This window comes from Pipistrellus kuhlii, unplaced genomic scaffold (genome assembly GCF_014108245.1).
Source record: "Pipistrellus kuhlii isolate mPipKuh1 unplaced genomic scaffold, mPipKuh1.p scaffold_m20_p_4, whole genome shotgun sequence".
NCBI lineage: Eukaryota > Metazoa > Chordata > Mammalia > Chiroptera > Vespertilionidae > Pipistrellus > Pipistrellus kuhlii.
This window is the reverse complement of record NW_023425540.1, coordinates 4,257,429-4,270,169: the sequence shown is the minus strand read 5'-3', so window position 1 is coordinate 4,270,169 and position 12,741 is coordinate 4,257,429. Positions and strand designations below refer to the sequence as shown.

Below are 12,741 nucleotides of genomic sequence, written 5' to 3'. Positions count from 1 at the left end.
ATATATATATATATATATATTGATTTCAGAGAGAGAGGGAGAGGGAGAGAGAAATAGAAACATCAATGATGAGAGAGTCATCGATCAGCTGCCTCCTGCACACCCCTACTGGGGATTGAGCCAGCAACCCAGGCATGTGCCCTGAGCAGGAATTGAACCTGGGACCCTGCAATCCTCAGGCCAATGCTCTATCCACTGAGCCAACCCAGCCAGGACAAGGATATGTTTTTGTTGGTTTGAGAGAGAGAGAGAGAGAGAGAGAGACATTGATGCCAGAAAGAAATTTAGATTAGTTGCCTCTCTTACACACCTTGTCTGGGAATCAAATCCACAGTCTAGGTAATATGTCCTGACAGGGAATCAAACCTGCAACATTTTGGTGTATGAGCTGATGCTCCAAACAACGGAGCCGCCCAGTCAGGGCAAAGTATTAACTTTTTTAAAAGAGCTCAGTAATTACCTGTATGAGATGCTCCAGTCTATTGAATGGCAGCGGTTCAATAGGATTTTCTGGAACTTTTATATCTTCATCCTCTGTAAACCACAGACCAGCCTACAATAAAAATAAAAATCATTAATGTAACATGCTGAGATATAATTGTTTCACTAAATGCCACAGAGACTGAGCTCACCTTGTGCAGGTGTCAGAAGTGGGCTGGAGAAACCTTGGCGATGCAGGAGCAAATACTAGAACTAACATTGGTATATGTTTTGATCATCATTTGTAATTTTTATTTTTCAAAATGTAATAATGTCTATAATATTTCATTTACAAATGAAAATCCTGTGTTTGAATTTGGAACATGCGATGAAGCTTGCAGGTCACTGCCCTAGATTTTGCTCACACGCAATATTTTGGAGGGGACAGTGACAGAAGCTCGCCTTCCACACACCCTGTCTGAGTTGGTGTCTGTTCTCTGAGCCCATTGTTGGTTCTGGAAAGTCTTTGTTGAGTAACTGACTGGCTGACTCAAGAGCTCAAAGGCCTGCTTTTGACTGACCTTGCTGTTTCTCAGCCAGTATCTGACACCGGTTATGAAATCCCTGGATTCCCATTTGGCAATGTCTTGCCCATCTCTCCATTTCCACGGCTGCCATACTGGTGTGGAACCTCATTACTCCCTCACAGGCTCCCCCCGTCACCTCGGAGCTGGCTGTGTGTCCAGTCACCCTCTTATTTGTTTTAGTTGCACCATGCAACCACATCAACCTTCTCACAACTTTCATCTTGTCATATCAGTCTCTGCTCAGACCATTCTCTACTTTCTTTTTGACACAGCTTTACAAATCTTAATGTAACCTTGAAATGATAAAACTGACTCAGGTAATATCTCTGCATACAAAACTGGGCACCCAACAACATAAAATTCACACTACCTGGCATCCAATATAAAGTTACTCGGCATGCAAGAAAAGCTAGAAAATACGACTTGTAGCCAGGAGAAACATCAATCAAAAAAGATGAACAAACACAGAAATGAAACATAGAATGAACAGACAAGGCTACATTCACTTAGTGACTATAACTATATTTCACTTGTTCAAGGTCGTGGAGGAAAAACATGCACATAATGAAGGAAGAAATATAAGAAATTAAATAAACCCAACCTGAGAAATAAAAAGTACAATGCCTGAAATGAAACATCCACGGGATGGTGTTAATATTAGGGTTGATGTGGCAGAGGAAATAATCAGTGAACTTGAAGACACAGAAACAGAAATGAATAGGAAATAAAGTACAGGAAGGGAGACTGCGAAAACCGAGCTAAGCATCGGTACCTGTGGGACAATAAACATGTGACTGGATTTTGAGAAAGCAGAGAGTGCATAAAATAATATTTGGGGAAATATCTTGAAATTTCTCTAAATTAAACAAAAACGAAAAAACCCACAGGTTCAAGAAGCTCAATGAACCCCAAGCAGACAAATAACTACGTGAGGAACATAACAATCAAATTGCTGAATACATGCAATTAAGAGGAAATAGTAAAAATAGTAAAATCCATGCAATAAAAAGGAAATAGTAATAGTAAAATTCCAACTCAGAGTGGAAATAGAGAAACAGAGCTAGGATCCCTACCCTTTCCCCCATCGCTCAACCAACTCTCAACTCCACATCCGACGGTTTCTGTGCACAGGAATCTTCCTTAATTTGTAAAACCGATGGTTCATTTAGATTAGTTTTCCAAACATTAATAGCATCTCAGAAACTACAAAACTGTCTCAAATGCCTCACACATGCCCTGGCCAGTGTGGCCCAGCTGCTGGGAGCATTGTGCCGTGCACCGAAAGGTCGCCGATTGGATTCCCAGTCAGAGTGCACCCCTGGGTTTCAGGTGGATCCCAGGTCGGGGCACCTCTGGTTAGGCCGCCGATCAGTGGTCTCTCTCATGCCTTCCTCCCTTCCTCTCTCCAAAACGTAATGTAAAAACAACTGCATATCCTTGGGTGAAGATTAAAAAAAAGTTTCACACACAAGAGAGCCACATTAGAAAGAACAAAATAACCTAATTGGAAAACAACGTATGTTGTTAAAAAAAGTCACCCATGGCCAAAACCGGTTTGGCTCAGTGGATAGAGTGTCGGCCTGTGGACTGAAAAGTCCTGGGTTTGATTCCAGTCAAGGGCATGTACCTTGGTTGCGGGCACATCCCAAGAGGCAGCTGACAGAGGATTCTCTCTCATGGGTGTTTCTAACTCTCTATCCCTCTCTGTAAAAAAAATCAATAAAGTATATTTAAAAAAAACAACCACTCAAAACAAAAACAAAAACAAATCACCCATGAAAACTTTGACTACATGAAATGCTGACCTGAACCGGTAGAGCAGGGCTGAAATAGATAAAGCGAGGTTCAGGCCACCACAACCTGCCCTCCTTAAACATGGAAATGCCTTGGAACTCTCTTGCCAAAATATGGCCAGAGGATTTGGTCTTCCAGTGCCTCTCCTTAAACAAGAATGACCGCCCTGCTGGGCCCGAGGCCGCCTGAGGCATGAAGCCTGCGGGTAACGTGAATGCTTCCCGGGAGCAGGAGTGAGAGCTGACCGTCACAGAGCTGACCGTCACAGAGCTGAACACGAGAGTAACTGCACATGCACACATGACAGAGGCGGGCGTGTGGCGGTGGCTGCAGGGCTGCGGGGAGCTCAGGGTGAGCGGGCTTTCATGCTCGCATGCAAGGCTGAGCCGGGGCGCAGGGCCCTGACCTCACAAACCTCGTGTCTCCTTCCATCCTAAGAGCCGGGAAGTCAGCACGCTCTCATGTGGCTGCTGTGGTGAACGCGCAGTTCGTCAGAAGAAAAGAAAGACAACAGACAAAATAAACAGCCGAGGAGAGAGCCTTTATGTCCCAGAAAAGAGGGGTCCTGCACTCTTTCCCGGCCATCACGTGGCCTGTGCAATACATCTTGCAGAGTTTTGCCCTAGAAGCTGTTAGACAGTCCCCATGCTTTTGGGGAGCCGGGGAGCGTTGGGAATCTGTAGAAGTCAGGATGTGGGATGGTCCAGGGGCTTCCCCAGATGGCCTCGTTGTTCCGGGGCTCCCTAGGAATGGGAATTGTGGGGGCAAGAGGAGAGGGTAGACTTCAGAAACCAACTGAAACGGGCCCAAGAAAGCATTTCTCTGTTTCCCCAAAGGCCGCAGCCAGCTTTGGCTAAGAAACGCACGCCTTTGGTAAAGGGGCTCTCCGGTTTTGGCTCGGGACTTGGGTAAAAGTGGCTAACACCCTTTGCTCATCTCACGTCTGTGAGAAAGGATGTTTAAGTCCATATCCTGTGTGACGGGCACGCACTGTAAGCAGGGAAGGCGGGTGGCTGCGCAGTGCGCACTGTGAGAAGTCTTGAGCCAAAGAGATGAAAATCACCTTCCCAAGGTGTAGGCCTGGGACAGCCGGCTCAGGATTCCTAAATGGCTCTACTTGGGACGTAAGTCAGAGCCTAGTCTCCGGAGCTGGTCTGCTCGGCCTGGAGGACTCTTCTTATGGCGGGAGTGCTCCTCCCCCTGGCTCAGTGGGGAGCGCGTGAGAACGCAGCTGCTGGCGTACATTGCGGGAGGAAAGAAGCGGGAGGAGGGGACCTTTCAGTGGCAGCATGCACCTGAGACCCGGGCACCCAGGGTATCATTTTTTTCAAAATGAGCACCTTACAAGCGTGGACATCTCTGTCTGCCCTCAGTGTGAGCTGGTCAGCAGCAGGGGGAATTGGATTCCAGGCAGGCACTGAGCCATGCAGGCCCTTCTCAGGAATGGGATTGCACTCTCACTCCTTCCTTACTCACACTTCTCAAAAATGAGTTTTTTCTTACGTTCATCCTACAGACCTCACTGTTCCCTCACTCCTCCGCAATCTGGACTCTGCCCCCTTTGACCAGCATTGCTCTGGTAAAGGGTCCCAGTCACATTCGCCTTCTTAGGCCGAAAGTGGTGTGGGAACTGGGAGTCGCTAGCCACCTGCATGTACTGCTCGTAAGTGACGCTGCCCGTCTGCTCCTCGTCTATGGCCTTGAACCTCTGCAGGGTCTCCAGCAGCTCCTCCTCCAGGGGGATGGGCCATGGCAGCGAGGTCACTAACAGGAATTTCCGCCAGTCCACCAGCTCTGAGTTCACTGTTATTAAAGATGTCAACTCCTGAAACTGGAAGAAAACAGGATATGTCATTGGAATGTTTGTATGATTCTAGGGTGATGCTCTATCTGCCCAGGGGTCTTGGTAAGAGATTTGGGTGAAGGGTTTCAGCCACTCTACACAAGTCATCACCTGGAGAGCGTTTCACCTTCCGAATCTTTGACATTTGGGTTTCTGCTTACCGTTCTGAGAATGTATACGTGTGTCCCAGTTAACTTTGCACGTTTTCAACAGAGGAGGGAGAAAGTGATAAAGGGGCTGTGCAAGGCATGCAGTTAAATACTCCTTAATCACTCTGTCTTCTGACACATTCTTGAGAAACAGAGGAAGATGAAAAGCAAGAACTGCCAGAAACATCTACTTTTACTAGTTAGGATTGGCCTATCAGGTGGCAATGGCCACAAGCTTAGCAGCTGAGCCTCAGGGGCTCAGTCATGTTTCATTGACTGTCAGCATTCTCATTGCTTCTTCCAAGACTGAGCATGTGTCTTACATTTGTCCATCAAAAATTCAATTTTTACTGGTTGCCTACTAAATGTCAGATGCTGCACGAGTAACTGGCTATTCTTAAAACTATTGACTTATTGATCAAGTAAAAATTCCCAGAGCTTTGAAACCCGAACACAATGGGTGCTTACTTCAGGCTGAGTGAGGTGCATCCAACTGTTGGGAAGGCTGTTGGTCCCCAGGTTCAGTGTCACCAAGTCCAGAAGGATGTCCATGAACAGTTTGTTTCCTATGATGCCTGGAACACAGTGGAACATATTTCTCAGTCATGTGGTGCGGAATCACTTTATTCGCATTATTTAAAACAATAACCTTTAGAGAAGCAGAAGACATTATAAAAATAACAATCCATTTTCTGATGCTCTCCCATTATTTCTTCCCTGGGGCTTCATATTTTAGTTTGGAGGGCTTTTCTTTTTCTTTTTCTTTTTTTACCTTTTACTCGGAATCGGTTGAATTTTTAAAAATACATAAGCTTTTCTATTATACAGTAGGATTCAAGAGCAAAATATTGCAGAAAATATGGGATAAAGATGATTAAAAGGCATGCAAACCACCACAATGATCAAGTTAGCACACTTATCCTCACTTCACTCTTTAGATCAGAATATATTTGTTTTTATAAATGTAAGGAGATTTGAATTATTAAATTATTGGATTGAAATGTTAACTCCATCATAAAATTGGCTCACTATTTCAAAGAATTTAAAAATATATATATTTTATTGATTTTAGAGAGGAAGGGAGAGGAAGAGAGAGGCAGAAACATCAATGATGAAAGAAAGCCATTGATTGGCTGCCTCCTGGATGCCCCCCACTGGGAATTGAGCCCACAATCCTGGCATGTGCCATTGGCTGGAATCAAACCAGGACCCCTCAGTCCACAGACTCCTGCTCTATCCATTGAGCCAAACCAACCAGGGCATCAAAGAATTTTAAAAAGATTACTACTAACCTTTCAATGCTTTGCTCTTATATACTAATTTATTTTACCCTGTCCAGCAATGATGTTTGCTTAGTTGGTTTCTCATTTTAAATTGTACGCACATGCATTTAAAAGAGATAGGAAAGCTAGAGCTGAAGAGACTTCTGCATGTATCGGTGTCTTTCAGGTCCAGAGTGGATGGCCATTCTTTTTTAGAAACAAAAAGAATGAAAGCTGTAGACATAGCATCTCGAATTTTCTGTTTACTACTAAATTTTTAGCATTTATAAAAGTCCAAAATAAACTTTGTCATCTCCTTTAACCTTCAGCAGCATGCAGTAATCATGCAAAATTTCAGTGGCTCAAACCAAATCTACAATTTTGAGATTTGGACTGTAATTTTCTGGGGAGCAAGAGCAGAATATGATTTTCTTTGATTTGACTGGCCATCCAGCTGGTTGTTCAGAAGTAAATTCTTTATCTTTTTTAAAATCAAACCTGAATATTCAATTTTATAGAGATGAGAATACTTTTCAAGGTAAACAATCTTTACATGATATCACATTGGTTTTCAGGTAACTTAGAAATAAACATTCATGTTTCTCAATATAAAACCATAAAAAACCTCTTTTGAAACCATGAAGAGGCTCAAAATACTTAAAAATTCTGGTAGATGTAGAAAATATTTCCACTGTCTCTAATAGCTATGGTACAAGCAAAGTGTTGCAAGACAATACAGTTTTTCAGAGGGGAAGGAAAGGCGGGAGGAGAAAGGGAGGAAAGGGGGGGAGGGGGGAGGGGACGAGAGAGAGAGAGAGAGAGAGAGAGAGAGAGAGAGAGAGAGAGAGAGAGAGAGAGAAACACTGATTGATCGCCTCCCAATGAGGCGAGCCTGGACCTGGGGATTAAAACTACAACCTTTTGGTTCACAGGAGGACACTCCAACCAACTGAGCCACACTGGCCATGGATGCATGACAATACTTCTAGTTACATAGGAACTCTTTACCTGGGGACATTAGTGTGAACTGTAAAAAACCATTTTAATATTTATCCTGTTACTTAAATGACCAAGGCATACAGTGATATGATCTGTCCACACAACTCTCAGAAAGATAGCATCAAAATAACACCATTGCTTAGAAATAGACACCTCCACTCAAAGACTGTGAAAGAATGTGTGAAGATACAAGGAGAATCAGAGTGGTATTGGAAAACCAAGTTTTGGATTTTCAGTGTGCATGTATGGGAGATACCAAATGCCTTTTGTCTTTGATGCGAAGACTGGTGATGGTTTGACTTTTATATTTTGGGCTCGATAATAATTTTTTTTGTTTCTGCTATGATCAAAGATGAAGTCAACATTTGTCATATTACTAGTTACTTTCATCATGGCTTCCTGAGTTGGATGAGCAATCCAAGTTAGGTCTTGTGTCACCAGCTGAAGATAGCATTCTCTTATTCCATAAATGGCTAGCTTTCCTGAGGTCAACACTATTAATGTCTGGAGAATTCGGTTGAGTAGTCAGGAGATCTGACATGCCATCAGCCTTGACCTTGGCATGCCTCTGACAAAAGCCCTGCTGAGTTTGCTGGGAGGGTGAGCACAAGGTCCACTGTGGTCAGGGTATTTGGATATCTGTATATGGAAGCCTAAGGCACATCATCTCAGGTCAATTCGTGGTTGTCCTGTAACCTAGGAGGGAGAGTGAAAATGTGCAAGGTTGAGACTCCCAAGTTTTACTCTAATGTTTGTAAGGATCCGCTAGTTTGCTGATGCTCACCCAACGTAAGTCTCTAATTTCAGCACGCTCCACGCAGTGGGCACTTCATTGATTTGCACATTGGCAGCTGCCAATACTGGTCCATAATGTGCCATCAGGACAGACACCTCTTTATCTCCGAATTCTGCCATCAGTATGCAAACGAAAAGTTACTTCTAGAGAAAACACTCAAGCAGACGATCAAAGAACAGTAGGTTCAGAGTCAGCGTATACAGGTTCCTTGACTGATCTTTGCAGGCTGCGATTTAAAGCTTCCAGTCACTCTGCCTTCACTACATCGTGGCTGGCATCTTTGAAACAGCCTCGCAGCCTCCTGACAAGATGTGTCAGAACAGTGTTTCTCACCCCAGAAAAGTAGAAAAGTTTCCTTTCCTTTGAGGCAGTTACCATGAACGTGTGCGCCTGAAGCCACCCCAGTTCTCCTGGCCCTGGGCTGGGAGAATCAAAATGCCCACATGGCCGTTACATGGAAAAGCTCCTGGCCAATGGTGTCCCAAGAGGTCATCCCCGACCCCTCACCTCATCTGATGTCTGACACGCTCAGAGCATTTCCCACGTTGACTCCAAGGTAACAAGTACCCCTGTGATTGAAGCATTTTCGCTTTGGCTGACATGGGACAGGATGCTAAGCTCATGAATGACATCCACCAGGAAAGGAACAAAGCTAACGATGTCTATTAGGAAAAGGAACCCTGCAAGTCCTTGGGCTCTCTCACGACCGGTATGACTTCTGTTCCCTCCTGTCTGTAACACAGGTGGGGAATAAAAGACTGGTCTATCTTTCTCAAAAGTATCATTTTGAATTGCTCAATAAAAATATTTCCATTATTCTGAAAAACTAAGCGTGTTAGTTGAACACCGTTGCTGGACAGTTGCAGGGTATCCCTTGGGAGAGGTGTGGAGGTCTGCCTGTCATCCTGCAGCCATTCCTGCCTCCGACCCTCGGAGGCATCGCAGGATGAAGGTGAAGGCCTCTGAGAGCAGTTACCAGGAGGCTCTTAGGTGGCAGTGAACTTGGTAGAAGTGACAGGCGCTGTGGAGGAGGTCTCTGACACAGGGGACCGCTTGTGAACTCCGCCTTGTGAGAGTTCAAGGTGATGTGCTCAGCAACACACAGCCAGCACGCGTGGCTGGATTTCTCTTAAAGGCAGGGCCACCCGCTGTTTTCTCCCCCTGAGCCAGAGCACCATCACTTCCCAAACCAGCCAGCTTCCTGGCCCAGTCTGGGTCCGACAGCCCAAGCTGAGGATTTCTCTCTAGAATTTTCTCAGTGGCAGTTCTGATGGTCAGAGGATCCTTCTTTCTGCTGTTTGTACCCCAACGAGCTGGCAGAGCGCCTTCCCTGTGCAAACTGCACATAGACGAGTTCAGCGTCCTCCGTCGCTCTGGCTGAGAGCCCATCCCCGAGGACAGAGGACAACTCACTTCTCTCTAGTTTCTCTCTCAGATCCCCGATCTCCTTTACCAATACAATATGTGAATGTTCTGATGTGTTAGCTCAGAATGGGGGCCAATATCGACACCCTTCATATCAACCAGCTTGCACATCCAAATAGAATCTCGGAGCGGGCGTAGGGTCTTGGTGATAGCATGGCAGGATCAGAGCAAGTTCTGGACTCGCCCAGGCTTACTGGGCTCGTGGTCCCCACTGCCAGCTCCTTGGGGGCTCTGTTCACGAGAGGACCATCTGCTGCTCCCATCAGTGAAGGCCTGGCCTGAGCCATGCTGAGATGCTGTGCCGGGATGCTATGCCGGGATGCTGAGCTGGGATGCTGTGCTCTGAGATGCTGTGTGGGGATGCTGTGCCGGGATGCTGTGCTGGATGCTGTGCCGGATGCTGTGCTGGATGCTGTGCCGGGATGCTGTGCTGGGATGCTGAGCTGGGATGTTGTGCTCTGAGATGCTGTGTGGAGATGCTGTGCCGGGATGCTGTGTGGGATGCTGTGCCGGCATGCTGTGCCGGGATGCTGTGCCGGGATGCTGTGCTCTGAGATGCTGTGTGGAGATGCTGTGCCGGGATGCTGTGTGGGATGCAGTGCTCTGAGATGCTGTGCTGGATGCTGTGCCGGGATGCTGAGCTGGGATGCTGTGCTCTGAGATGCTGTGTGGGGATGCTGTGCCGGGATGCTGTGCTGGATGCTGTGCCCGATGCTGTGCTGGATGCTGTGCCGGGATGCTGTGCTGGGATGCTGAGCTGGGATGTTGTGCTCTGAGATGCTGTGTGGAGATGCTGTGCCGGGATGCTGTGTGGGATGCTGTGCCGGCATGCTGTGCTCTGAGATGCTGTGTGGAGATGCTGTGCCGGGATGCTGTGTGGGATGCTGTGCTCTGAGATGCTGTGTGGAGATGCTGTGCCGGGATGCTGTGTGGGATGCTGTGCTCTGAGATGCTGTGTGGAGATGCTGTGCTCTGAGAAACCCAGCCCTAAAGTTGTCAGTGCCACAGGACGCAGAACATAAGCTTTAGGATCTCATCATATACAAGCCACGAGTCTTTTTTTTTTTTTAGCCAGATTCTCAAAAATGGATTGTTCTTCTTCGGAAGGTAGTGGCCAAGCGTCCACATTTTTCTCTGTGTTTCGGTGACTCGACTCGGATGGCCTGCAGGGTCCCTGCCTTTAAAACAGCTCCACATGGTTGTTAGTGTCCGCCAGAGTCTACCCCCGGTTGTGCTTAGTGCCTGCCCCCCGCACTGCCTCAGTATTTCTGGAAAAAGCCGAAGTGCGTGCTGACTACTGACCAGGCATCCTGGTTAGTGCTTTCAATGGCTTATGTAATCTAATCCTGATATACAGTCTCCTTACTTTATGACATAGAAAATTGACTCATTACTATGATCGCCATTTTATGGGCAAAGAACCAAGGCACAGAGAGGTTACTTGATTTGTCTAGGGTCACAGTGCTCATGGAGGTGGAATTGGGGTTCACTATTGGGCAGTCCTACTTCACAACACCCCCCCCCCCCCATATTTACCCACTTCATTGTCATGGGTGTCTCTTCATTTCCAGAATCATTTATCCATGCATTACAGGGACACTGCTTTTGCTATCACTTCCTTTAATGGTGAGAAAAAAATAACAAGAGGGCATGCATGCACAGCAGTGGCCCCAACTGGTATGACTCAGTGGTTGAGTGTCAACCCATGAACGAGGAGGTCAAGGTTCAGTTCCTGGTCAGGGCACAGCCTGGGTGTGGGCTTGATCCCCAGTAGGGGGTGTGCAGGAGGCAGCTGATCAACAATTCTCTCTCATCATTGATGTCTCTCTCTCTCTCTCTCTCCTTCTTCCTCTCTTTTTCTGAAATATATATATATTTTAAATCTGCCATGGATGTCTCTTCTCTCCAGAGTTTCTCTGGCAGCCGCACAGCCTCCTTGTTACAAAAGGGCCTCAGGCTTTGGGGCCCGTCAGGTGGTTTTGTAAAGCAGCTGGAATTCAGCCTCATGCTTTCCTTCCCCCAAAGGTCTCCTTTGTGAGGATTTGTCAGAGAGGGGAGTATATACTTACCTGATGGGAGCACACACAAATTAAAATTACACAAAGCAAAACCCTGCAGTACCAGCTTCTCTCTAAGGCAGAGCACCCAGCCCGCATACCTACCGCCTCACAGGGAGCAAGCTCCCGCCTGCGGGCTGGTGGAGGCTTTGTACATGGAGCAGCCCCTGCTGCTCTCCTGATCTCCTCCTCTTTCTCCTCAATCCCTGTGCCACATGCCTTTGGTAACCCTCCTCTTTCGTGCCCTTTGCAAGCCACTTGAGACTTCACGTCTTGACCACAACCTCTTTGTGGTCCTCACCTCCTGCCTCTTGCCCCAGCTGGTCTGTGAGCTGTTCCCTAAATATGTCATGCCACCTCAACATCTCAAGGTCTACGTCATGTCCTCAGTGCCTGGCAGGCCCTGCCCCGCTTCTCTTCCTGGAAGCTTCTGTCCAGGAGTCTCCTGCCAGTGAGCCCCTGTGCTGGCCCAGCGGGCGGCCATGACCACTGCCTCCTTTGAGTTCCCCTAAGACCAAGGGGCTGAATGATGGCGCTTAGCCACCACAGCCTGGAGCTCTGACATGGTGCCCTCTGAGGCCAGTCCTTGATCTAAGGATCCCCCAAAGGGTTTTTTTGGGGGGGTGGGGGGGCTCCGTGTCAGTTCTCAGAACAATGCGAGAGGCCTTGGGCCACTGAACACTGCCTCTCCTGAGGAAGGAGTGAGGGTCAGACCTGCTGGACGTGTTGAACTGCATCTCTGCAGGCATTACATGGAGTGCTGACAGGCTTACAAGAAAAAGGAGTTCTTATGGTTTAAATGGGGACAGAGGACATTGCTAAAGCACTCTAGTTCCTGCAGACTCCAAATTGTTTCCCCTGGATAAGGGCTGTCTTTCTGATGTGCTTGGCACTTGCTATTTAGAGACAGGCTGTACCGACCCAGAGCCCACTCCATACAAAAATGAGTGTTTTTTGGGGGGATGCTTACGGTCCCGGGGAGCCACATAACCCACATAACCCAATCTACCAGGTGATGTAATTTTTTTTTGGGATGTGTTCTAGGGTAATGCTGAAGGTGCTAATGGGATATATGCTAATATTTTGAATAATAATAAGAATTTGCATTCGCCGGGACCGGTTTGGCTCAATGGATAGAGCGTCGGCTTGGGGACTGAAGGGCCTCGGGTTCGATTCCGGTCAAGGGCATGTACCTTGGTTGCGGGCATATCCCCAGTAGGGGATGTGCAAGAGGCAGCTGATCGATGACTCTCTCTCATTGATGTTTCTAACTATCTCTCTCCCTTCCTCTCTGTACAAAAATCAATAAAATATATTAAAAAAAAAAGAATTTGCATTAATATTATATAATGCTCCATATTTTCCAATAATATATTATTGTACTTATGTAATTAAATGATTTAGGTTAC

General features: G+C 46.7%; 1 protein-coding gene across 1 annotated transcript in view; it reads right to left on the bottom strand.

Annotated features, from left to right (window-relative positions):
* The window catches only part of SPEF2 (sperm flagellar 2), a 122,672-nt gene that overhangs the window by 13,601 nt on the left and 96,330 nt on the right, over positions 1–12,741 (bottom strand). Inside the window, exons 31-33 of the mRNA XM_045571538.1 lie at positions 5,262–5,368; positions 4,450–4,632; positions 461–553 (exon numbers count right to left, since the gene is read on the bottom strand). Of these exons, the coding sequence (XP_045427494.1) occupies positions 461–553; positions 4,450–4,632; positions 5,262–5,368 (383 nt within the window). The remainder of the gene's footprint in view (positions 1–460; positions 554–4,449; positions 4,633–5,261; positions 5,369–12,741) is intronic.